General features: G+C 36.9%; 1 protein-coding gene across 1 annotated transcript in view; it reads left to right on the plus strand.

Moving 5' to 3' along the window:
* Positions 1 to 27,067, plus strand: part of MYH15 (myosin heavy chain 15) — a 184,432-nt gene that overhangs the window by 127,911 nt on the left and 29,454 nt on the right. The window contains 6 exon segments of the mRNA XM_016187700.2: positions 3,977 to 4,103; positions 8,874 to 8,992; positions 14,067 to 14,263; positions 17,990 to 18,339; positions 22,082 to 22,206; positions 25,847 to 25,962. Coding sequence (XP_016043186.2) covers positions 3,977 to 4,103; positions 8,874 to 8,992; positions 14,067 to 14,263; positions 17,990 to 18,339; positions 22,082 to 22,206; positions 25,847 to 25,962 — 1,034 coding nt within the window.

The following is a 27,067-nucleotide window of genomic DNA, read 5'->3' on the forward strand; positions in this document are numbered from 1 at the left end:
CCTCTGCAGACTGGTACACAGCACAGCATATTCAGGGCCATAAAACAGAAGTGTATTTCTCACACCTGGATGTGTTCCTTCTGGCCCACTTGTAGGTCATTTATTGTTGGAGACAACACAAAATAAAGATGGTTTACATAGTCATCATATTTCATCCAATTTCTTCTGAGACTCAAGATTCATGAGAACTACAGCCAACTAGGGTAGTAAACCAGTTAATCCTTAACAGTTTCTTTGCTATTGCTACTTCTGATCACAGATGCCGAGGAGTCTAGTATTTAATTTCTTTTTTCTTTCCCTATTTTTTGCACCTTTACAAGTATCTATCAGCTCAACACCTCAATCGAACACTTAGTAGCTGTGTGAGTTTGGGCAAGGTATTTAGTTTTCTCATTTATACACTAAAAACTTATTGAACTCATAAGTGGTATTAGAGAAGCAGAATGTGGGCTTTGCCTATCAGATTACTCTCAAAAGTGAAAACAAACTTATTAAACATTCAAAGTAGAATTAGAACTTTCATATTAATTAAAAACCATTAGATGTATCATTACTATAGCTTTCAAGTGAAGCGTGTAGATAATTGTTTTATGGCATTTGACACTAATGCTCTAACCTATACAATACTGATGGTATCTTATGAGATATTGACCTTTGAATCAAGTTTAGAAGTTGAGGCCAGTGTCTTTAAGGGAGGGATGAATGTCATCTCTAAGTAAACCTTCGTAGGTATGGTGGTTAGTCTCCCACTGAATTCTGTAATAATTTAATGTCTTAGTTGTTTATATGCTCATTTTTGAGTTAAGCATTGCATTTGACCCCGAGGATATAAGAAGATGTAATCTAGTAGTCTTTATGATTAGTAGACAGGATAATCCTAAAAAAATCTTTTAATGCATTGTAAGACCTCAACTTTCAAGGTTCTTGCTAATTCAGAAGTTTCTCAGAAGACCAATACTGGTATCATCTTCTAAACATTTCTGGTCCTAGGATATTACAATAAAAATGAGATTGACATTACTATTATTGCCTCACACCCACACTCCACACTTCACTATTTTCATGGAGTAGCATTGGTGATTCCTTTGTCTTTAATCAGTATGCAAATTAGGCAAAGAGGATACCACCATTTTGTATTTGGTAGCCTTTGGTCCTGCTTAAGAATCATGGGTTTCAAAGTGAATTAACTGCATTAGTTTCCAGAATGTGGCAGGAATTTTATGATTATATTGGTGACCTAAATCAGGTGGTATTGCAAAGGCTGAATGCCATATCCTTTTATCCAAGCATGAAAAACCAAATTACGAGAAATTGCTATCTGAAATTGTTAATTCTTCAGGGTTACTGAGAGCGGTAAGCCTTAGTCGGCAGGAGGGTACAATTGCTATGACAGTTAGAAATTTCTCTTACTAAGTAATATTCTGCAGCTCAGATAGGTCAGACCCATTCACTTTGTCCTTTCCTACTTGTTCAGTCCTTTGGATTTCCTGTGCTCTTTTTCTAATTCTTCCCATCTCCCCTCCCTTCAACCTGCACTGTATTTCTTGTTTATTGAGCTCCTAGTATATTCTAGGTATTGGGGTTATATCTGTGATCAAGCAGAATCTCTGCCCTCATGAAACTAATGTTTTAATGGGAATCATAGATGGTTAGATAGGCAATACACTATCAAAAAGTGGTTTTTCAGCACTTTATCAATTCTTAACATGTTCACTTGTGTTTTTTTATTTTTTAATTTCTTTATTGGGGAATTAATATTTTACATTCAACAGTAAATACAATAGTTTGTATATGCATAACATTCCCCAGTTTCCCATATAACAATACAACCCTCACTAGGTCCTCTGTCATCCTTCTTGGACCTGTATTCTCCCCACCCACGCACCCCAGTGTCTTTTACTTTGGTGCGATACGCCAATTCCATTTCAGGTTCTACTTGTATTTTCTTTTCTGATCTTGTTTTTCAACTTCTGCCTGAGAGTGAGATCATCCCATATTCATCCTTCTGTTTCTGACTTATTTCACTTAACATGAATTTTTCAAGGTCCATCCAAGATCGGCTGAAAATGGTGAAGTCACCATTTTTTTTAACAGCTGAGTAGTATTCCATTGTGTATATATACCACCACTTGCTCAGCCACTCATCTGTTGTTGGACACCTGGGTTGCTTCCAGGTTATGGCTATTATAAATTGTGCTGCCAAGAACATATGTGTACACAGATCTTTTTGGATGGATGTGTTGGGTTCCTTAGGATATATCCTCAGGAGAGGAACTGCAGGATCATACGGTAGGTCCATTTCTAGCCTTCTGAGAGTTCTCCAGACTGCTCTCCATAGAGGTTGGACCAATTGACATTCCCACCAGCAGTGTAGGAGGGTTCCTTTGACCCCACAACCTCTCCAGCATTTGCTGCTGTTACCTTTTCTGACGTATGACATTCTCACAGGAGTGAAGTGGTATTTCATTGTTGTCTTTATTTGCATTTCTCTGACAGTCAGAGACTTGGAGCATTTTTTCATATGTTTCTCGGCCTTTTGTATCTTTTCTGTGGTAAATATTCTGTCCATGTCCTCTCCCCATTTTTGGATGGGGTTATTTGTTGTCTTGTTGTTGAGTTTGGCAAGCTCTTTATATATGTTGGTTATTAAACTCTTGTCTGATGTACGGCATGTAAAGATCTTCTCCCATTCTGTGAGGGGTCTCTTGGTTTGGATAGTGGTTTCTTTTGCTGTGAAGAAGCTTTTTAATTTGATGTAGTCCCATAGGTTTATACTTGCCTGTGTCTTCTTTGTAATTGGATTCGTTTCATTGAAGATGTCTTTAAAATTTATGTGGAAGAGTTCTGCCAATATTTTCCTATAAGTATCTGATACTTTGTGGTCTAACATCCAAGTCCTTGATCCACTTGGAATTTACTTTTGTATTTGGTGAAATACAGTGGTTCAGTTTTATTCTTCTGCATGTTTCAACCCATTGTTTCCAACACTATTTGTTGAAGAGACTCTGCTTTCCCCATTTAATAGTCTGGGCCATTTGTCAAAGATTAGATGTCCATAGGTGTGGGAAACAGAGAGGGAGAGAGAAAGGTAGACACCTTCAGACCTGCTTCACTGCCTGTGAAGAGACTCCCCTGCAGGTGGGGAGCTGGGGGCTCGAACCGAGATCCTTACGTCAGTCCTTGCACTTTGTGCCACTTGTGCTTAACCCACTGCACCACCGCCCTACTCCCCACTTGTGTTTTTTAAAGCTTTACTTCTTTATTTAACTAATAGTGGGAGGAGACAAGCAGAGTATCACCCTGGCACATGTTATGCTAGGGATGCAACTTAGGAACACACACTCAAGAGTCCCAATGCTTTATACAATGTGCCACCTCCCAGGGCACAATATGATTTCTTCGTAAGAATAAAGAATTCTAGAGAGGGTATCAGTGTCCAGAGAATTTTCCACTGACACCTGTAGTCAGAAAAATGCTTAGCCAATTAGGAGCTTGGACTATAAATTTATTTTCTCTCTTCTTTTCTTTTTGCCACCAGAGTTATTCTGGGGTTCAGAGTCTGCATGAGAATCCACCATTCCTGGCATTCATTTTTTTTCTCCTCTTTTCTCTTATTTATTTATTTATTTATTTATTTAATAAGACAGAGAGAAATTGAGAGGGGGAGGAGGAGACAAATAGGGAGAGAGACACTTGCAGCCCAGCATCACCACTTGTGAAGCTCCCCTCCTGCAGGTGGGGATCTGGGCTTGAACCTGGGTCACTGCACATGGTAACGTGTGCTCAATCAGATGTGCTATAACCTGACCCCTCTGCTTTCTTTAGTTAGAAAGTATGTTTTCTCAATGCTGGTTGTAGTCTTCAGGGTAGAAGAAAACACAAAGGTTTTAGAAACCACTCTTTCCCTTGTTCCTTATGAAGCTAATTCAGCATAGATTCTGGGAACCATATCTAACCTTCTGCCTCAAACTGATAGGCTACTGCTGAGAAGCTCTGTAGTCTTTGTGAAGAGCGTTTGAATGGAGCAAATGCAAAACTAGATGAAATGACTCAGCTTGCAAATGACTTGACAGCACAGAAAATAAAACTACGGAATGAGAATGGTAAGTGTGCTGCTTTTTTCAGAGTGAACTGCAATCCCAGTTGACTGGTAGAGGGACAAATGAGATATTGAACCAATTACTGAACATTTAAATATTTGAGGAAGCAGGGAAAGTTATGCAACAATAAAGCACAGTACTTGAAAGAGCTAGGTCCTTAGTTGAAGTTCGGGCACAACCTTTAATATTTTCACTTTATTTCTCTTTTGGAAACAAATAAATATAAGCCCTTATCCATGACATGGTCTTCTCTAGGAAAGGTTACTTCTCTGCCATTTAGGAGATTGTCTATTATTTTTGCTACCCTTTACTATAAACTGAAATTTTTTTGTTATATATTTTTAAATTTTTTCACATTGTGACAATCTGGGAATTTTTTCTTTCAGTCTAACTTGCTCTCATCCATGAAGGAAAAAGCCAATACATAGTTGGTTGAAGCAGTGCTTCAGTAAAAGAACATATGAGCTATATCCACACAGTCTCTAAGATATGGCTTTTTAAATGCTTAACTTATTGAAATAAACATTTTGTTTCTAATTTACAATAATGAATCCATAACTCTATTCTCAATGAAAGCCATATACTGTGTATTGCCTATAGTCATCTATATGGTTGGATCCCTCAATTATCCTATGCTGTTACTTTTTCACTTTTGATTCTGCTTTAGATACATTGACCTATTGCTGTATTTTTAGCATACTGGGCACATACCCATATTAATGACTTACTCTAGTTATTCTCTTTGCCTGAAATATTCTATTATTGTTACAAAGACAAGAATATGAGGGCTAATCAAAGATGCCTAGTCAGCATAAACTTTATTGCAAAGATGACATCTAAGCACCCTTGATCTATTTTATTCATATGCTTCTTTTTTAATGTTTTATTTATTTATTCCCTTTTCTTGCCCTTGTTGTTTTTATTGTTGTAGTTATTGATATAGTCATTATTGGATAGGACAGAGAGAAATGGAGCAAGGAAAGGAAGATAGAGAGGGGGAGAGAAAGATAGACACCTGCAGACCTGCTTCACCACCTGTGAAGTGACTCCCCTGCAGGTGGGGAGCGGGGCCTCGAACTGGGGATCCAGTTAAGCTGGTCCTTGCACTTTGTGCCACGTGCGCTTAACCCACTGTGCTACTGCCTAACTCCCCATATGCTTTTTTTTTTTTGACAGTATTTAATACCTTCAAATAAACCACATGCTGGACATAATAAATATGTTTATTTGTTGGTCTCTGTTCACCAGAATGTAAGTTCCATGAGAGCAGGGGTCTTTGCTTTGTTCACTGATGCCTGTCAGTCATCTAGAACAATGCCTGCCACTTACTGTGATTCACAAATTATAATTAGAAACTGTTGAGTCTCTTTATTATTTTTGTTACCCTTTACTATAAATTTCTATTGACAGTTTTATTTTTTGTTGTATATTTTTCTAATTTTCCACATTGTGGCAATCTGGGAATTTTTCTTTCAGTTTGTCTAAATGTTTTTTATCTTGTGTATATATAGTCATGTATAATGACTGCTTCTAATCTATCAGGTAAGTGAGCTATAGTGTACTTAATCTTGCTCTGTAACTTGTCTCTGGTGTTAAAAAAAAAACCTGTGACTGTATGTTTACTGTGATTTAAATTTTTTTTAATATTATATTTCCAGAGATAGAATTCTTGGGCCAATGGAAATAAACAATGCTTTTTAAAAAAAATATTTATTTATTTATTGAAAGAGAAAGAGGGAATAGGAGAGAGAGAGAGAGAAAGAAAGAGAAAGGAAAAAAAATGCTCAACTCTGGCTTATGGTGGTAACGGGGATTAAACATGAGTCCTCTGAAGCATCAGGCATGAAAGGCTAATATACAGCTGCTGCACTTTTGCCCTGTCCTAACAATATCTTCCTGACGGAAAAGGCATATACTATAAATAGAGAATAAAGACCAATTTAAATGTATAACTTTCTTCTACCAGTGGACAGCAAATGCTAAATCTAGTCAAAGCTAAACAGAAATTTGCTAATAAAGCTTCAGACATGGAAGTCTAGATAAGTTCATTCTTGGTTCGAGGAGGGCCACCCTATGTAACTTGAATTCACTACAGAAAATGTCATACTTGGCCTTGCATAGAATTGCCAGTTTGATTTTTTTTTTTTTTGTGCCATATAGACTGTTTGTGAATTCCATACTACAGAAATAAGCCTGAAGAATATCATTATGCCTTTCCTTGAAGGAAATGCACTATACAATCTGTTTTGATAGTCACAGACTACTTCCCCCTACTTACTGACATTAATTTTCTATTCACTTTTTGATGAGGAAATTAGTGGATAAGTGAGTGAAACAAAAGTGGGTCTGAAAGGGTAATTCTGCTTAGGATGCAGGACCTTTTTCCCCTCTTCTTTTAATTCTTATTTTCACCTTTGGCTTTAATGTGATTATTAAGTACATACATATTTAAACCTCCCATAAAAATCTATGATATATATATATATATTGCTCTTGGTTTGCTGCTACCACCAGTTTCTTTTTCATGGGCTGCCCTGTCAATTTATCATATTCTGCTTTCAAAGGAGACCAGTAATAAATATGATCAACTCAGTCATGCTAAGTGAGTACTGGTTCTGACATACATATATATTCATCTCAACCACCTAATGACATTTCTTCAGAAGCCTTTTAAATATGATGTATTCACCAAGAGAATCTGTTTGGTCCACAGAATTCCAATAATTATCAGGATACATTTTTTGGGTCTTTGCAGTTAAAGCTATTTATTGTCACACTAAAATGCTTTTTTCTTTTTAAAATTATTTTCTCATTTATACAAATAGTGTAAATATAATACAAATTAAGATTGCCCCGTCCTATCATGAATGAAGACAGTAGCACCTTACTGTACCAGTAATCATTGTGTTCAGTTTTCTCAACAGTTTTATTTAAGACTGCACTAATAATAACAGTAAAAATTAATTTTATTACATCATAACCCTGAGTATATGGTCTTTGAATATCTGTGTGACAAAATAAGAAGTCTATATAAAGTATTAATGTTTCATACCAAAATATGACATATGATTAAATCTGAGCTGAATTAGCAGTTATTTTTACAGACTATCAGTCGCTTTTGCTTAAAAGACTGATTAACAAACAAGCTATCCAATTTTTATATCTAGCAGAAATTTTTTTCAAAGAATGAGCACTATGTGCTTGTCCTTTCTAGGAAAATAATTAAAGATATCTGTTGCAAGTAAGAAAAAATTGGAGTTTGGGGGCAAAGATGAGGCTTCTTGAAAGCATATATATCATCATGAGGTCAATGAATTTTAATTCTTGGATTTTTCTGATGAGGTCAGTGGTTGTTTTAACAAAAAAAATTATTTTAAATACTGTGTAGTAAAGTGTAGGAACATTTGGAATATCAGCATAATTCAGTGAACACATAGCTTTCACTATGTATCACATTTCAAAGGCATATGTGGGTTAAAGGCTTTGTTCAAATTCAAGACAGAGCCATAAATTTTCATGTAACAGGATGAAAATTTTCATTAATATGATTTATCTCATGTTGCAACTAACCTCTAAGAAGTTCCTATTTGTTGAGTCTTGATAGCATATCAAATAATGGTTATGATTATTTGACAGGACAGCAAAATATTCCCCTCTTCCAACTACATATGAAGAAACTGCACTTTCTTCAAATACTTCATATACTTCACCCAAAACAGCATATTAGAGATTGGATTAAGTAGTATAAGTAAGAATCTAGGCATTTCTTATTAAGGTAGAAGTTAGATCTAAAATATTGTAATTTTTACTCTAAACTTTAGGTAGTTTTGAAAACTATAGTCTTTACCCCTAAAAATTGTTTACATGACCACATTAATGCATCATTAAGAGTTGTTGTATTAAAATGAATTAACACATTTTTTAAATTTCTAATATGCTATTAATATAAAACCCACATAAACAAAGTTTCTTTGGGTCTTCAAAATTTAATGAATAAAAATATTTCTAATACCAAAAGTTTAGAAACTGCTTTAGTCTAAAGAGATTTTTTTAAAATAATAATGTTGAGAATTTTAAGACCTGTTTGTAGTAACAGAGGTGTGAAGACTATAAATATTGGTGCTTCCAGCATTGTACTAGTTACACTTCTGTAATTATTAATTATAGAAGCAGCTGCCTTTTCCCAGGATTGGCTTTGCTTCCACTATTACTTCTAATATCTAAGGAATTTCTGAAATGCCATTAATGAAAAAAGACCAAGTAGAGATGAAAGAATACAATAGAATAACTCCTCTTATGGTCACATTCTCAGTCATTTAATGATTATCCCTAATGTTTATTAGTGATTCAGTCTATAAGGAAAATTCAGACTTGTTTTGGATAAATGATCTTTTAGGGTTTTTTATTATCTTTATTTATTTGATAGAGATGGCCATAAATTGAGAGGAAATGGAGTGATAGGGAGAGAGACTGCAACACTGATTTACCACTGGCAAAGCTTTCCCATATGCAACATATGCAAGGACTCTAGTTCAAGCCCCTGGTCTCCACATGCAGGGGAAAGCTCTATCTCCCCCTTACCTCTATTTTTTTTTCTCTATCACTATCAAATAAGTTAATTAATAAAATAAAGAACAGGAAAATAAGCCAATGTAAAAATGTGGGGAAAAGTTATTATGACTGCTATTAAGATCAATTAGTTAAGTAGGGAGGTAATATCAACAGATGTGGAGGAAGACAATGATTAACTTCTTTTATGCAATCTTTCCATAGGTGAGATCCTAAGGAGGACAGAAGAAAAGGAGACTTTGATAAACCAGCTTTCCAGGGAAAAGACTACTTTGATTCAACAAATTGAAGAATTGAAAGGACAACTAGAAAAGGAGACCAAAGTAATGTGTCTATTATATTTTCCACCAATAGCTTGACTCTTTGTAGAAAATTAAACAAACAAACAAAAAAGTGCTTGAAGCACCAGCTTGACTGTTCTTCAGAGAGAGAGAGAGATGTCCTAGGAGTTATGGGGAAAAACATTTTAGATCTTGTATGTGCCAAAAAGGACTCTAATTGTTGAAGAATCTTCCACAGTGACTCAAATTGCTTCTCTAGTTTAGAGCAAGGAAACTATGTATTTCCATATATATGTATATTTATATTTATTTATTTATTCCCTTTTATTGCCCTTGTTGTTTTCTTGTTGCAGTGATTGTTGTTGTTATTGATGCTATCGCTGTTGGATAGAACAGAGAGAAATGGAGAGAGGAGAGGAAGACAGAGGGGGAGAGAAAGATAAACACCTGCAGATCTGCTTCACCGCCTGTGAAGTGACTCCTCTGTAGGTGGGGAGCCAGGGCATACAACAGGGATCCTTAATGCCAGTCCTTGTGCTTTGCGCCACCTGCGCTTAACCCACTGTGCGACTCCCTATGTATTTCCATTTTATGTTGTTTCTTGAACATAAAATTGGCAGCACTGTTTATGGATATTTGATTGTGAATTGCATAAAGAAGAGGAATTAAGAAAACGAACTTGACTTAGCTCAATACTATTTTATATTTTATCAGAAGCAATAGATTCTATAAAGCAACAAGTAAATAGTATTCAGTTCCTCAGTCTATTTTCTTGAGTTCAAAATCTCTGAAGCATAGAAGCCAGTTACTTTGTAGAAAGCCGCTCAATCAGGCTGTGCTTATATAAATATCTCTCAACATGATCCTCATCATTAGAATCAGATTATTAACAAGAATGAGACTTATCCTATTAAAAATTGTATACCGGGCTGGGGCCAGGGGCAGTATAATGGTTCTGCAAAAAGGCTTTCATGCCTGAGAGTCTGAGGTCCCAGGTTCAGAGCCTAGAACTACCATGTCAGAGTTGAGCAGTGCTCCACTTCCTCCTCTCTCTCTCTCTCTCTCTTTAAAATAAATACAATATTTTTTAGTATTTTATTTAAATAGAAAGAAAAAGAAAAAAGAAAAAAAAAGAAGCAATAGATATGGTTGACCTTTGAATAATAAGGTGTTTAAGAATGTTGCCCTGTGAGTCTTAGAAAGGATCTTTAAAATCTGCATATAATTTATAATTGTTCATCTGTATCCATGTTTTAGTTCCAAATTAAAGGATTCAACCAATCAACATATGTGGTTGGCTTAATCAGTGAATATGAAATGCATGGATAGAAAAAAAAAAAAAAATCCCACAGGAGAATCCTGGTTGGAGCCCCTGGCTGCCCCCTACCTGCAGGAGGGTCGCTTCACAAGTTGTGAAGCAGGTCTGCAAGTGTCTGTCTTTCTCTCTATCTTCCCCATCTTTCTCAATTTCTCTCTGTCCTATAAAAAAAAAAAGAAGAAAAATTAAAAAATGGCTATAGGAGCAGTGGGTTTGTAGTATAGGCACTGAGCGCCAGCAGTAACCCTGGAGGCAAAACAAAAACATAACAACAACAAATAACAACAACAACAACAACAACAGGTTTTGTCAGTTCAAGCCATTCAAAAATAAGTTGTTTAATAGTCAACTGTATTTAATTATTTCCAAGGGAATATATAAAACTTTCAGTAGGTGGCTCTAGTGAATGTAGTTCTTTAGTTTAAAAAATAATGTACATAATTATACTATTTTTATTTTTTAATTTAATTGGGGAATTAATGTTTTACATTTGACAGTAAATACAATAGTTTGTACATGCATAACATGTCCCATTTTTCCATATAACAATACAACCCCTACTAGGTCCTCTGTCATCCTCATAATTATGCTATTTTAATGTATATGGTATCAGTATATAAAATATTAAACTGAAATAAACTGCAAATATACATTTTTTAAAAAAAAGAAATGAAACTTTCCTATGTGAAGTAAGGAAGCTAAATACAGTGTTTTAGAACAGAAGTCCCAAAACCATTGATATCTGAATTTGGATTCTGTTCCATAAATTGAATGGGGCATTTGACATAACTGAACCTTTCTAAATGCCAGCTTTCTCATTTATAAAATAAGCACAACAGTATACATTATAATATTGCTTTTATATGAATTAAAATGACATATAAGGGTAAAATAAAGTAGGGTTAATTTTGTTTGTTTTTTACTAGAGCACTGCTTATCTCTGGTTGATGGTGGTATAGGGGAATTGAACCTGGCACCTTAGAACCTCAGGCATGAGAGTCTGTTTGCATACTTATTATGCTATCTTTCCTGCCCTCCAAAAGTAGTTCTTTAAGGTGAAAGCATAGTAACTAGCATGAAACATTCCTTGTGCACTGACATTTCAAGTTATTTTTTTGATTTGAGGCATCTTGTTGCTAAGATTCCAAAGTTATATATATCCACTCTAATAATGGAGGTCACTCAATCTTTGTATTTCTACTTTTATTTTATCTTGGTCTTATTTTCTATATTATATATAAATTTTTAAAATTATTGCCTCAGAATTTATGCTAGATGCTTCTTTCAGCTTATCTCTGTTTTCACATAAGTCATATGAACTTTATATGTAGAGTAACCAAGGCACTGAGTAGGCAAATAACTTGTCCAAGGTCACACAACAAGTGTAGAGTAAGAGGGCACTAAAGCAGGTAATGAAATGACTTGACATATATTTCAGAAGCTCCTCTGACTGGTTTCCCAGTGGTTTCCAACTGGCCTACAGGCCCCTCGCTCTGGCTCCAGTCTCCTTCTGTGAACTTACCTCATGCATCTGTTTTCCTCATTTACTCCCCTCCAGTCACTCCGGCCTCCTCTCTGCCTCTCAAACAAGCTGTCATCATTCTACCTTAGGAGTGTTGTGTAGGATTCTTACTTCCTTCTTGCTTAGGCACTGCATTGCCCCTTTGACCCAATGCTCACCCTCCTTAAAGACCTTTAAAGGATGATGATAAGTAAAACATTCTACAAAAAAAGCCGTATGGGGTAGGGTGGGCAAGTGATGCATCTGGTTGAGCACACATGTTACAATCCTTAAGGACCTGCATTCAAGTCCTTGTCCTCACTTTCAGGGGGAGGACTTCATGAGTGGTAAAGCAGTGCTACAGGGTGTTTTTTCTTTTTCTCTCTTTCTGTCTCCTCTCCTCTTGATTTTTCTCTATCTAAATAAATAAATAAATAAATATTTTAAAAAATGAAATATTTTCTTTTTTTTTGAGAAAGATACCAGATCACTGCACCACCATTTTTTTATATAGTGCTGGGAAATCAAAATCATGCCTCTCACATGCAAGGCATGAGCTCAACCACTAATTTGTCTCCCCTATTGAACCTATTTTATTCTCTCATTGCTATCAATAATTTTATTAATTTGTTGACATATTAGTTTTGTGTATTCTCTCACTCACTTTTGGTTCTTTAGGGTAAAGACTTCCTTCGCTTCATTTACTTTATTAATATTAATGCCTAGAATAGATGCTCAGTAAATGTGCTCTTAATCCTTGAATAACATGAGCATTAGGAACCTGTCCCCAAGTTGAAAAATCTGCAAATGTCAATATCTTTGAGATCCCTCCAAACATAACCACTAGTAGTCTGCTCTTGATTAGCAGCCTAGCCAGTGCCATAAACATTTGAGTGGCACATATTTTAACAGTAGTGTAAGTTAGAGAAAAGGAAATGCCAAGGAGTTGCAAGGAGGAAATACACTTCCAGTACTGTACTGCATTTATTAATATCATAAGTTTACATTGCCTGTTTTCAAGAACATTCTGGTGTGAACCTACACATTTAAAACTGGTGTGGTTTCAAGGGTCAACTCTATAATTTAGAAAGGGGAGAGTTGCAATGTGAAGTCAAATTTATTTAATTCCAAAGCTGGTTTTATTCTGTGGTTAGGTTACTGAGTACTGTTACTCAGGGGTATCTTATTAAGGCAACCATAGACTGGGCCTTTTGTTTTCAGAGCTGCATCTACTTGAAAAGATGCTGTGTGCTAATTTGCATAAAGAACACCCAAGAACCCTCAGAGGTCCTGATTCTTCTCACTAGATTAGGTTTTTCTCCTGCATAGATGTTGCTCATTTAGCTAGAGCACCATTTAAGTGATAGGAATGTTAACTAAACTCAGTTCATTTGTATAATAAGTATAGTAGCCACTACTACACTATAACTGGTCATGTACACTTATGTTAATTAAAAAGTAGTTAAATAAATGAGATGTAAGATTCATTGTTGACCACACATTGCATAAGCATTTTTGAGTGATTATTGGGCAGTATAATGGAAAACAATTTCATTGATTTAAAAGTTTCATTTTTTTAAATGGTAAAGCATAATTTTCAGAGATTTACATGTAAAATAAAATATTTTGAGGCCAGGTGGTGGCACACCTTGTTAAGCATACACATTATAGCATACAAGGACCCAGGTTCAAGCCCCTGGTCCTCACCTGCAGGGGGAAAGATTCATGAGTGGTGAAGGAGAACTGCAGGTATCTCTCTATCTCTTTCCCTCTCTATCTTCCTCTCCCCTCTCAATTTCTTTCTGACTCTACTCAATAACAAATAACAAATAAATGTTTAAAATAAATGATTTTTTTCACCAGTGGAGTTAAATGGATAGACAAAAATTTTAGTGGTCCTTTCTAGTTCAGAAAAGATCTAAAGTTTATATGTTGTTAAATATAGCTCTTATTGCCTCTTGCCTAAATAGTGAACCTTCTCCTCACACCTTTGATTCTCCACTATTTCTAGAACTCTAGGATTGTCTATTGTTGAAGCCCACACAGTCAGAATGGCACTTCCCTAAATAGAACTCTCTTCCCTGTTTTAACAGCAGCAATTAGGTATTCTATCCTTATTGTCCTAAATTCTATCCCTAATATTATCTTACTAGATTTGGGTTCTGCTTGAATTTGTGGCAGGCTGTTATTAACCTTATCTTTAAAAGATGATGTCACCTCCAAGCCTTTCATTGTTGAATGGTGATAGTGCCTTTAAAGAAAGAAAAAGAAAAAAAAAACATATTCTGTCTATACAGTCACAAAGTACTCTGGCCCAGGCCCTGCAGTCAGCTAAACATGACCATGACCTTCTGCAAGAGCAGTATGATGAAGAACTGGAAGCCAAGGTGGCGTTGTTGCGGGCCCTGTCCAGAGGCAATGCTGAGATAGTGCAGTGGAGAACAAAGTATGAAGATGACACCAATCAGAAAACTGAAGATTTGGAGGATGCGAAGTGAGTAAGGCATGACTTGGGTGAACTTTAAGTTAGTTACATAGTGGAGTGTGAGAATAATGATTGTGTCTTCAAGACCTCATGTGTGTACTTAATAAATCCTTTCTAAGAGTGTGAACAAATCCACAATCATAGCCAGTCATCACTGGCAGTAAGCATATGTTTAAGAGGAACTTAAAAAAAAACCCTAAAAATCATAATACAAAGTGATAATGCCTATAGAAAGGTCCTATCAGGTGAAAGGAAGCTCTTTTTTGTACAAAGAATGTCTTCCTAAAAGAATTGACTTTGAACTACGGTTTGAAATATAGGATAGCACATAACAATCTGTATTTCATTTGAAACACCCAAATAGTTGAGTTATGTGTATATACATCTCTAAAGATTAAAGTCACCAAGTCTTTAGTGTATAGACTTGTAGAGTACAAAGTGGTCTCTGAAGATGGACAGCAGAAGTGAGAAAAAAATGTTATAATCTGTCATTTATGGGACAAAGGTTACTTTGAAGCCACCTTTAGGCTATCTCTAAGGCTATACTGTCATTTTTATAGCCGACACAACTTAAAGTCTTTAAAAGTTCTCTGAAACTAAAAAAGTTAGGAACCCAGATGAACCAAATCTTGATACCAGAATATGCTACTCTAGTATTTTACATATTATTTTAATATTTAATAGAGACTAAAGGACTGTGTATCTCAGGAAGTGTTGAACCAACCCGCCCCCCCCTTCAGTAATCATTGTCAATATAGGCTACAAAATATGTTCTTGGCTTGGTAGTTTGGCAAAAATCCTGGGCAGATCAATAAATTTCTTTTCAACTTCAACCAGAAATACTATTTTATTCGTTCTTTACCTACATCTTTGAGTGGCATTGCTTTCCAGTTGCTGAACAGCTGCTGTGTTCTGTCCCAGAATAGTTGCCAAGTGATGGTTCTCTGTAACTGCAGTAACTTAAAAGGGGTTTTGGATGACAGACCCTAAAAATACTTGTGGTAGATATTTCAAAAACTCTGGACTGAAGAAAAGTGGAACTTTGATGAACTGAAATGGTTGATAGCTAAAATATGGAATTTGATTCTAAATTAAGTTTTTTTTTTCTTCTAATGATTGAAAAATTCAGGTGAAAGTAGTTTCTGCTAATTCTGTTTGATGGCTTCTTTTTGGAACTAGGAAAAAGAGAAACTAGTCTACGTTATTACCATGTCACTTTATTGGAACTAATAAACTTTTATTTCATAGTGCACAATGACTAAAGAAAAATAATGGGCAGACCTATTAATACCCAAAGATATTTTTTGCTCAATATATAAAATATTGACTATACTATGGTTCTTCTATAAATTGCCTCAGGGAGGTAGAGTTACAGAAAAATCTAGGGTTTCATTTTTTTTTAATTGAAAAGTTGAGGATCTGCCTGCTTTGATTTCTAGGCTTGGGTTCTTATGATGAGTTAATTTAGCAGAATCAAGCTCACTTGAGACCCAGTTTACTGCACCTGAATTCTAACTTTCCCAAGGATAGGGATTTAGTTTCTTGCTCTCTCACACCCCCTTGCATATTCAAGGCAACTAAGTTCTTACCTTACAGTTTGCAAGTTGAAGAGCAAAATTTCACTTAGTATCAAATGTAGAATAAAATTTCCAGTGAAACCAGGGTGACCAACACATCCTGTATACCCTGGACTTTCTGATTTTTAGATTTGATTTTAATTTTATATCCTGGTGAAACTGCTCAGCATAGTTGGTCAACAAAAGTAGAAGTCTGCTTTTCCAGTACAGTCTGACATTGCTAAAATAAGATAGAAACAGGATGGGGGTATGGATCAGCCTGCCAATGTCCGTGTCCAGCAGACAAGCATTTACAGAAGCTAGACCTTCCACATTCTGCACCTCATAACGAATTCTGGTCCCTACTCTCAGAGAGATAATGAATAGGGAAGTTTCCAGTGGAGGGCTGCCAGACACAGAACTCTGGTGGTGAACTGTATCGAGTTGAATTGTACCTCTGTTATCTTCCAGTTTTGTTAATCATTATTAAATCATTAATTACAATTAAAGAATATGTTCAGGTATTTTTTTAATTTTTAAGTATACAGTTGACACTTATTTCTATCAGTCTTTTTCATCACAAATCTTAGTGTGTTTCCCTTTTGCCTTAGTGGCTGTCTCTAATCAGTATACTTCTGTTTTAGCATAATTTCTTATTCTTTTAATGTTCTAAAATTTGTTTTTTTGTGGAATACTTCCACCCATATTTCTAAATTTTTGTTTTTTCATTTATTATTTATTTACTTATTTTTTATTTATGACTCTTTTGTCTTAGGTGAAACAAAGGCATCAGAATATTCCCTTCTCAGCTTTACTAAGCTATAATTGACATAGTGTGAGTTTAAGCTATACAATGTGTTCACTTAATAAGTATATATGTTATGAAATGCTTCCCAAAATAAGGCTAATTAACACATCTCTAACCCCATATAATTACCACTGTATTGTTAATTTTTATGGCAAGAACTCTACTCTCATAGCAACTTCCAAATGCATGGTCATTGAGACATTAGGATTTCTTCTAACAGTTAAAAATAAATGCAACAAATAATTGAAGTGACTATGTTTAAACAACTGGTGAATAAGAATTGGCTGTTAGAGTCGTGCACAGATTAACCTTTGCACCCAAAATCAGCTTTATGACCATGCTGCTGTTATTGGGTTAGTTGGATGTGTGGCATGTTAACTCCTGAAGATTTTCATTTCTGTTGAATAATAGTAGGTTTCTGGTTCATACAGTACATTCCATCCAAAGAGTGTAGTGAGTAAGATGGGACTGCAAGTGTCTCTGCAGGAGATATAAATGGAAAACACATTTTACCTGTTGAAAGCCTGAAATGGACAGCATTACTGTATCATGGGGATGGCAGAGGAAACATTTTAGTAAACCACTCCATCTAAGAGGATGGAAACTAAAGTACTGCCTCAGAGCAGTGGAACATGCCAAGTTAGCTGAGTGATGAGATAGATTTGAGTATATAAATTTGGGGTGGGGGGAGGATCAAGATGGACACAGGAGCCACATGATAGGAGGGAGAGAGAATAGGCAGGAGAGAGCAAACAAATTTCCTTTGAAGCACCATAACCAAGGTTAAGATTTTGAACAGGTGGTCCAGGAGGTGGCGCAGTATATGATACAGCATTGGATTCTCAAGCATGAGGTCCTGAGTTCAGTCCTCAGCAGCACATTGACCAGAATGATGTCTTTCTCTCTCTCCTCCCTTCTCACTAATAAATAAAATATTAAAAAAAATTTTTTTTTGAACAGTTGCCTGCTGTTGGTAGGTGTTGAGTACTATCTTTCTCTTTCTCCCACTTCTTATAAAGTCATTGAGAGAATCTACATTCCTTGTTCAAAGTTTAGGATAAGCTAATTTTGTCAGCCCCTGAGTTCCAAGTTTAGGTTAACAGAAGATGTCAATGTGTGTGTGTGTGTAGGGGGCAGGGAGGGGTGTTAACAAAGGACATGTCAACACAGGAACCAGAGATGATGGTCAACAATCTGGGCTCTTCAGCCACAAGAGGTCTTTTCAGACTGGAATTGATTTGCTTCCTACTGTTAGGACAACATCAAGGGCCACCATATTGTGAATGAAAGCATTCTCGTCAACCTTGCACAAACTAGATAAGTGCTCTGAGGGTTGTGGCTTCTCTCACCCTGTGGGTCTCCCCTTCTCAGGAAGAAGCTGGCAATTCAGTTGCAGGAGGCTGCTGAAGTCATGGGGTCAGCCAACGCCAGGAATGCCTCCCTGGAGAGAGCCAGGCACAGACTGCAACTGGAGCTTGGGGATGCCCTGTCCGACCTGGGGAAGGCCCGCTCTAAAGCAGCTGCACTGGACCAGAGACAGCAATACTTAAACAAGTGCTGGGATGACTGGAAGCAGAAGCACCAGGACTCACAGGCATTGCTGGAAGCCTCTCAGAAGGAGGCCCGAGCACTCAGCACTGAACTCCTCAAACTCAAGCATGCCTATGAGGAGAGCTCTGTGAGCCAGGAGACTCTCCAGCGGGAAAACAAGAGTCTTCAAGGTACTCTATAAACTGGGCTTGGTACCCGAACCAAAATGAGGAGCTGACTTTAGGGTCAAGGCTGTTGTCCATGGGTAGATAGCCTCGGCATTTTCATGGTCACATTCCCATTTAAACTTCTCAACTTTTAATGCTTCTTTAAAATTTTTTTCTACTGTAGTAAGGTTCCTATTTTTTGTCTCGTATTTCTGGTACACTATTAGGAAACTTAAGACTATACTAACTAGGTACTGTGACCATAGCTTTAATCACAACACACAGAATCTTTCTTTTATTTTTTTTTCAGAACTGTCTATCAAAAATGGAAGAGACAAAAATACTAATAGACAGTACATGATTCTGACCTATGAGTAAGCCAGTGTGCTGGGTAACATATAGGAGGGAAGATTTATTGAGCTTTGGATGATGGGGAAATTCCTGGAAAGTAAATGCAAAATTATGGGAGAATTGCACTGGCTAGCATGAGGTCAAAGTTGTTTACCTTTTTATTAATAAAAATATATTTCAAGTAAAAAATGTTTTTTTCTACTAGGGCTATTACTCTTATTAGATGAATTCTAAAAACAAGACTATTTTTCTACCTTTAGTCCCAATTCCATTCAGTGCAAGAAGCTGATGTTATTTAATTTCTTTATAGTCACAGCATTATCTATTTTCCATGTGTATATTCATATTTGTGTGTTTGTCCCAAATTATTCATGATTTCATTTCTTTTTTTTTTTTAAGTTTACTACTCTTATTATTTACTCTTCCTTATTTAACAAGTATTCCTATAGCCCATATTACGAGGCACCATTCTATATGCATCACTTAATTTGCAGAGAAGTTGTATATTTCAGTTTCTTTATCGTAAGGTATAGATGACATTGAGTCACATAAGCCTAAGAATTTGTTGAAGTTCACAGTGAGTGGCATCTCTGAAGTCTGTGCCCAGCCGGCTTGACTCCAGCGTTTACACACTGGGCTATGTCACCTTCATTTCGTCTTATGGTTCTCTGCATGCACACATGGAGACCTGCCACAAGGGTGCTGACAGACACACGGTATCTTATATTAGAGATAAGGAGCACTTATCAAACTTGATATTCTCCTTTTAAATATGATTTTTTCATAATTATAAATAATCCTATTTATACATCCCTGCACACATGCTGGCAGACAAGGCACATCTATAAGCTGGGTCCCCAGAAATAAAATTGCAGGGTGAAGGAATCAATTTTTAAAATTTGAGATACTGCCAAGTAGTTCTTCAAAGAGGCTGCCAACTTACACCAGCACCAACAGTGATGTGCGTTAAAGCCCCAAGACACCCTGGGAGCAAGCTCATTACTATCGGAGGTGTAAATGAAACTTTCTCTCTTGACCTACATAGTCCATGATCAGGTCACTGACTGGGCATGTGAAAATTTCTGGAGCAGAGGTTAGAAAACTTTAACTGCATCAGACCACCAGATGGAGAGTTTTTTAAATATAGATAGCTGAGCCCTACTATGAGGATTTCTAGTTCCGTAGATTCAAGAGGGGTTATGAGAATTTTTATTTTCTTTACAACTCTTTTAAGTTTTAAAAATTATTTACTTAACAGAGAATTATTTAATAGACAATTATTAATTGAATAGAGACAGAGAGAAATCAAGAGGGGAGGGGGTGATAGGGAGAGTGAAAGAAAGACACCTATAGCACAGCTTTCTCCCTGCAGATGCGGGCAGGGGTTTAAACTGAGGTCATTGTGCACTGCAACTTGTACACTTAGCCAGGTACACCACTGCCATTTACCATCTGAAGCTGATGCTGTTGATCTGGGCACCTCATATTTCCTAGGATAGGGCCTGACCGGATATTCATTTTAAAAGTATTTTTATTATTATTTGCTATTGGACAGAAATTGAGAGAGGACGGGGAGATAGAGAGGAAGAAAGACAGAGACACCTGCAGCCCTGCTTCACCACTCGTGAAGCTTTCCTCCAGTAGGCAGGGAGCAGGGACTTGAATCTGGGTATTCTGCACTGTAATGTGAATGATTAATCAGGTGTGCCACCGCCTGGCTTCTCAGATATTCTTGTCAAATGCTATCCAAGTAGGGGCCTGGGGGTGTGGCTTACTGGATAGAACATACATTATTCAGCCTGAAGACCCAGGTTCAAGTGCCTGTAGGAGTTTCTCCTCTCCCTCCCTCTCTGTCTCATCTCATCTCTTACCCACTAATGATTTTTTTTTTTTTTTTTAAAAAAAAAAAAAAAAGGTCACTGGGAGCAATGGAGTGCGGGCACCAAACTCCAGCTGGAAGCCTGGTGGCAAAAACAAAGAACTCTAAATGATAACTCTGGTCAGAGTAAAGAACCACTGCCCTAAATTTTTCTCCTGAGAACAATATTCTGGAGAGAATGTATCAGAAAATGATTCTTTGCTTGAGAATTGCCATCTAGTTTTGTTTTGAGTTTTGCCATCTAGGTTTGTTTTATAACGTTAAAAAATTCTTGGCATATCTCATCATAGCCTAGGAGTTCAGAACCAGAGCAGTGGATGAGTTCTTGAGATTCTTCCATTGCTTCTGATCTCAGAGGTGCCTGGCTCTATGTTGTACCTCTAAGGTAACCAGGAAGCTTCCTTCATAGAGAGGTAGAACTGACAATAGCAATTTCAGGTGGTAGAAAATTTATCACTTCTGGATGCCTTATTCTGTCAAAGGCTAGTATTTCTAAGACTAGCTACGAACTCGTAAAATCTTCCTCCGAAGACGTTGTTTTATCTTGACTTATCTTGACTTCTGGAGGGAGGTGACCCAGTTTATGCTCTAAGTTCCTGTCTAGATTGTACACAATAGCAGCCATAGGTGTTGGTAGTAAAGCACTTGCACTGATAGCGTTGGAGTCCCAGGTCTGTGCCTAGGAGAACCATCCAGTGTGCGGCTCCTACGAGCAGGATCACCATGTAAAGTTGTGCAGTTTATTCAATGTACAATACTGTTTTCTCTTCTCTTCTCTTATTATTATTATTATTTTCTGCCTCCAGGGTTATCGCTGGGGCATACTGCCTGCACTACGCATCCACTGCTCCTGGCAGCCATTTTTTCTTTTTTTTTTTTTTTGTAGTTGTTGCTGTTTTGTTGTTGTTATTGCTGCTGTTGTTGTTGTTGGATAGGACAAATAGAAGTTGAGAGAGGAGGGAAAGACTGAGAGGGGAGAGAAATATAGATATCTGCAGACCTGCTTAATTGCCTGCAGGTGGGGAGCTGGGGACTCAAACTGGGATCCTTGGGCTGGTCCTAGCGCTTCACGCCATGGGCTACTGCCTGCTCCCCCAATATCCTTTTATTTAACCTGTCTCTGAGACTTTATCACTCTGGGACAACTTTTTCAGATAGAAGGATAAAGACTGGAAAAGATACTACAATACTAAAACTTTTTCCAGAGCTGTGCATAAACCTTGGTCATGAGCATGACAAAGCAGGCACCCCTGTCCAAGTGAGCTATGTTGCCAGGCCCAATGTCCAGTGTTCTGAGGAGCTCTGCCATATATTGTAAGCAATTTTATGACTTGTGACAAAAGATTCCATTGAGAAAGGGTTCCTTTTTCTAATTCAAACAGCGGTTCTGTATGCGCTACTAACTCTCTTATTGCCAGGCTACCAAAGATGGCATTACCACAGTCCCCAGAAAGCCTCTGAGCACAGTCCTTTATACTTGGTAACATAGATCTGAGTCTGGTTTCCAGAACTAATTCTGTTTTCATTTCTCTTCAGAAGAGATTTGCTCTCTGAAAAATCAAGTAAAAGAAGGAAAGAAGAACCTAAGTGGAATGGAAATGGCCAAGAAGCAGACTGAACAAGAGAAGACTGAAATCCAGATGGCACTGGAGGAAGCAGAGGTATGACTTCCGGGGAGCAAAGATTTTAATCATTATGACAAATCAGATCTGCTTTTTTGCTATCAACAGCAACAGAAGCATGAGGACCGTTATTCAAGTCTTAACTGTATGTTAGATGCAAAACAAATTGTTTGCCATGCATAATTTTATGTAAGCACATTTGTAAGCTATTGTTTCCATTTTGCAAGTGAGGAAGTTGAGGTTCAGAGGGCAACATAAGCAATGGTGGATACAAGTTTCCTGAGTGTGATATAAATGGGAAACATGTCTGTCTTGGTTTCCAATTTATTTGCGATGTCTAGATCCTCAGTACTCAAGATATAGCCTGCGGACCAGTTTTGTGGGCATCAAATTTATAGTTCAGATTTTTAGCCTTCTTTCTAGCTTGGTTGAATAGGAATTTGCACTGTAGTAAGATATTTTAGCAGCTCATATTCATATTAACTCCATTTTTTTATTGCTACCAGGGTTGCCCCTGGTACTCAGTGCTTGTATTACAAATACACTGCTCCTGGTGGCCAGACCCCCTGCCCCCTTTTTCTCTCTCTTTTTTATTAGATAGGACAGGGAGAAATTGAAAGAGCAGTAGAGTCAAAGAGGGAGAGGGAAGAAAAGATATCTGTAGACCTGCTTCACTTCTTGCAAAGTTTCCCTCCATTAGGTGGGGTCCCATTAACATTTGAGAGATACTGGCCTAGCATTATTTTCTAGACTTTAGTAGATAATCAATAAATACTTATTGGGCTTTGAATGAATAAATATATTCACACCCACCCTCTTTTTAAATAAAGTAAGTCAATATGCTTAAAATTTTAGTCTTACAAAATGAGATTTAAAAGTGATAGTTTCTAAATTTGTTTCTTAAAGCTTTGATCTGCGCGGGTTGACAGGAGCATTTTAATGTCACAGATTAAAAGTTCAGGAGAAATCTCTTGATTCTATATCTGGGTGTGTGCTAGTCATTGAAAGGACTACTGGGAAGACATTTTGCTGAAGAGGATGTACTAGAAAGGAAGTCATTTTGCCATGGTCATTAAGTAGTTAACCAGCCCTACAAAGCCTCTTTTCTGCTGCTGAATCTTATCTTCCTGACCCACCTTTTGAGTAAACACCCAGGTATATTAAGTCTCAGCCCCACAGACTCACCCTCTAATCATTTTCTAGAGAAAATGATTTTTAAATCACACTCAGTTGTAGGCAGGGGCATTTTGGAAGGCAGGAAAGTGGAAAATCAGACTCCAAGGACTAATCTGTGCCAAACAAGGTTTGTTGAATTTATTTCACCATTATATTTCTTTAAAACCTGCCAGACAGAAAAATGTGACCATATTCAATCTACACGTAGAGTTTCTTAATGGATGGCTCTTGACTTTTTATGCATAACTGTTTCCCATGGTTTGCTGTATTTTATTTAGAATCCTTTCTGTTGGTTCTTTGTAATCATTAGTCAGGCTGGTCCTTGTGAACTTGGTAACTTTTGTCTTATTTACTTGTTCCCTTTTGTTCTCTGCCCACCCTGGTTAGGGACTTTTTTTCAAAATTATTTTATTAGGGAAAATTAGTCATTTTTATTGTAGAAAATTTTTAGCACTGTAATACACCAACAAGAGATATGAGTGGGTAGAGGCAATTTTAATGCTATATAACATATAGTAATTTTTTTCTCTCTCACTAGAATTTATTATGTAAAATTTTGTTAATTATCTTTATTTATTTATTGGATAGAGACAGCCAGAAATTGAGAGGAGGGGGGAGATAGAGAGGGAGAGAGACAGAGAGACACTTGCAGCCCTGCTTCACTACTTGCAAAGCTTTCCCTCTGCAGCTGGGGGCGGGAGGTTTGAACTGGGTTCTTGGGCACTGTAATGTGTGCTTAACCAGGTGAGCCACTATCAGGCCCCTTTCTCATTAAAATTTATTGATTAATTTTTTTGTTTGTGTTTTGTTAATCGGGGGGAGGGGAAGAGAACCAGAACATCACTCTGATACTTGGGACACTGGGGATCAAACTCAGGAGCCCATGTTTGGAATCCAACAACTTATACACTGTGCCATCTATTGGGCAATGAGAGTTTATTGAGTCTTACAATTTACTATCATAAACCAACGTTAAATCAATATACATACATATGTATGTATACAATTCATCAGCAAAGTTCCTGTGCCATCACACCAAATGGAATCCTCTACCTATCCCCTCTTCTTTCTGCTGCCTCTTCTCCCCGCACCCCTTGCACACCCCTACATTGTGATAACAGCCATAGTTTGAAATCTTTTTCCCACACCAAAGGTGGTAATAAAGCCATAGTGTTCATACTATTTAGTACCACTAGATGGCATTATATTCTGTTTGTGTTTTCTCAAGTTTTGTCTTCAGTTGGACCCATAAATACTTCATCAATTTGGACATGTATTTGTAAAATTGAGTTATTTATTTTCCTGGTGAGCCTTTATATTAAACTTTATCAGATTACCTTTGAAGTCACAAAACTCAAATTATCCCAGGCCACCTGCTCCAGTGATTGCCTCTCTCTCTCTCTCTCTCTGCATTCTTAAGGGTTAGAGGTGACCTCTTCCCCCTGGAGGAAGTGCACCATTCCTTCAAAGGATATTGCCATCAAAGCATTTGTTTCTGGCTCATTTTCTCTTATATTGCAGGTAGCTTTGGGAGCAGCAGGATAGCCTTAAGCCATATTAAAATTTCCAACATATTATTTCTATTTTGAAATTGCTCCTGAGTTTTACTTTTTGCTGTTGGTGGTATGTGCTAGGCATTCCTCAAAAGAGGCTACAAAACCACTCTTCAGGATTATCTGCCAATTGTTAACTTGACCAATATATTGTCATCATCTCATGCTGTCTTTATAGACATCCTCTTAAGTCTGTGCTTTTTGTTTGTTGTTATGATCTTCTGTATAAATTTTATCTTTGAAACAGGCTTTAGAGATGGAATCAGACCTCTACTTTTTTAGATTGAGTCACCTTTATAACATCACTGGCAGTAATTGCCTTACCTCTATTTAAGTACTCAAAGGGGCAGGAACTTTCTTGTCAAAACAATCCATTTTGAGGAGTAATGATAATTGGTGATAATTGCTAAGACTGAGTGCCATGTGTCAAATACAACGCAAACTCCATTATTGTTCTTCATATGACAATATTTAGGACTATATTTTGTTTCTTCCTCTCTGGAAATATTTTTTCATTATTTCCATGTGATTTATAGAATTAAATAAAAGATTCCAGGAAGGAACTGTCACCTTCTTTGTTCTAGTTCTGATGTTCTTATTGATTCATCCTCTAAATGTAACATATTGGAAAAAAATACCAAAAGTAATACGTTACAAAGTATAAATATAATTCCAGACAAAATAAAAATTTTCTGTTTAAAAATGCTTTAGAATTCTCATTCTTTAATCACAGCTGAGAGTGCTGAGAATGTCAAAGCTATAAGTGACATGACAAACAGAAGTCATCACTAGTCTTTCATCTTGCTCCAATCTTTAGGGACCTTATTTGAACTCAGAATATTCCCAACAATGCCTAGAAAAAGAACTATGTAGGTGACATCCATGCTGAGGGAAATTTTAGTTGTTCAAAAGTGGGTTTAATTTAGTGCTTTTTCATTTATGCATTTCAGGGAACTCTGGAACGTAATGAAAGCAAGATTATTCATTTTCAGCTTCAACTCTTGGAAGCTCAAGAAGAACTTGAAAGAAAACTTTCAGAGAAAGATGAAGAAATAGAAATTTTTAGGTATTGTAGATGATTTTTTTTATGAGGAATAGCTGATAATTTCACAATCTTCGACTGAATAGAACTTATGTTTGGATTGGTTTCATCACCCGGTTGGATCTTTCCTTTTTAAAGTTGTTTAACAGAAAATTGCCAGTTAATTCCTGACCCAAAAGATATTCCATGTTGACATACAGCTTCGATTTCTGAGAGCAGGTTAAATACATAATACAATTATTAAGAATTTGCTCACCACTTTTTTCTTTTTCCTCACACCTGCATGAGTTTATTGCTTCTGGGCTGACTTTTTAATTCTTTGATTTTTTTTTTACTTCAGATAAGTAGAAGAGAAAACGAGAGACAGAGAGAAGGGCATACTACAGCAGCAGAAATTCCCTCCACTGTGGTATCACTTCATGTGGTATCTGGACTCAGACATGGGCTCCACAGATGACCTGTCTTCTTCTGTGCCCATACACTCACAACCATTGATATAAGTTTACAGTCAGTGCTAGGTTTCTATTATAGTTCAGCAACTCTTACTGTCATATGAGACTGAAGGTAGCATAACTAAGAAGCCTAATTATACACACTGTACACTGTATACTGTCTGGGTACTCCCGTTAGCAGGTCCTTCTTGGGCATTCAAGAAATGGATAATGTTGAAGGGTGAAGAAAAAAATGGAAAGATTTGATGCTGCACATTAAAACTAATGTCAGATCAGAGTGAAGTTTTCACATGCCCCCTGCCTATACCTGCAGCCATTTGTTTGGAGAGGGGCAGAAGCCAGGAGCTAAGCTGCTTATTGAAACCCTATTGAAGCAGCTGAGTCTTAATAGTCAGGAAACAGAATTAAACAGGACTCATGGGTTGCAGGATCTTTTCTTAGCTTCATAACAAGCTGATGACTTTAGACATTCCTTTTCTTAGCTTCCCAGTGAAGTGAGGGAATAAAAGCAGCCCCATCCATGTCACAGAAGGTGGTAAGGAAGATCAGTAAGCTGATGTTGGCAAAGCACTTCACACTCTGTGGATCAAAGGCCCAATTATAAACACATAGAATTAACTATGATTATATTATCTATCTGATCTGTTTCCTGGAGTCAATAACATATGTCAACAAGG

This window comes from Erinaceus europaeus, chromosome 9, assembly GCF_950295315.1.
Source record: "Erinaceus europaeus chromosome 9, mEriEur2.1, whole genome shotgun sequence".
Lineage (NCBI taxonomy): Eukaryota > Metazoa > Chordata > Mammalia > Eulipotyphla > Erinaceidae > Erinaceus > Erinaceus europaeus.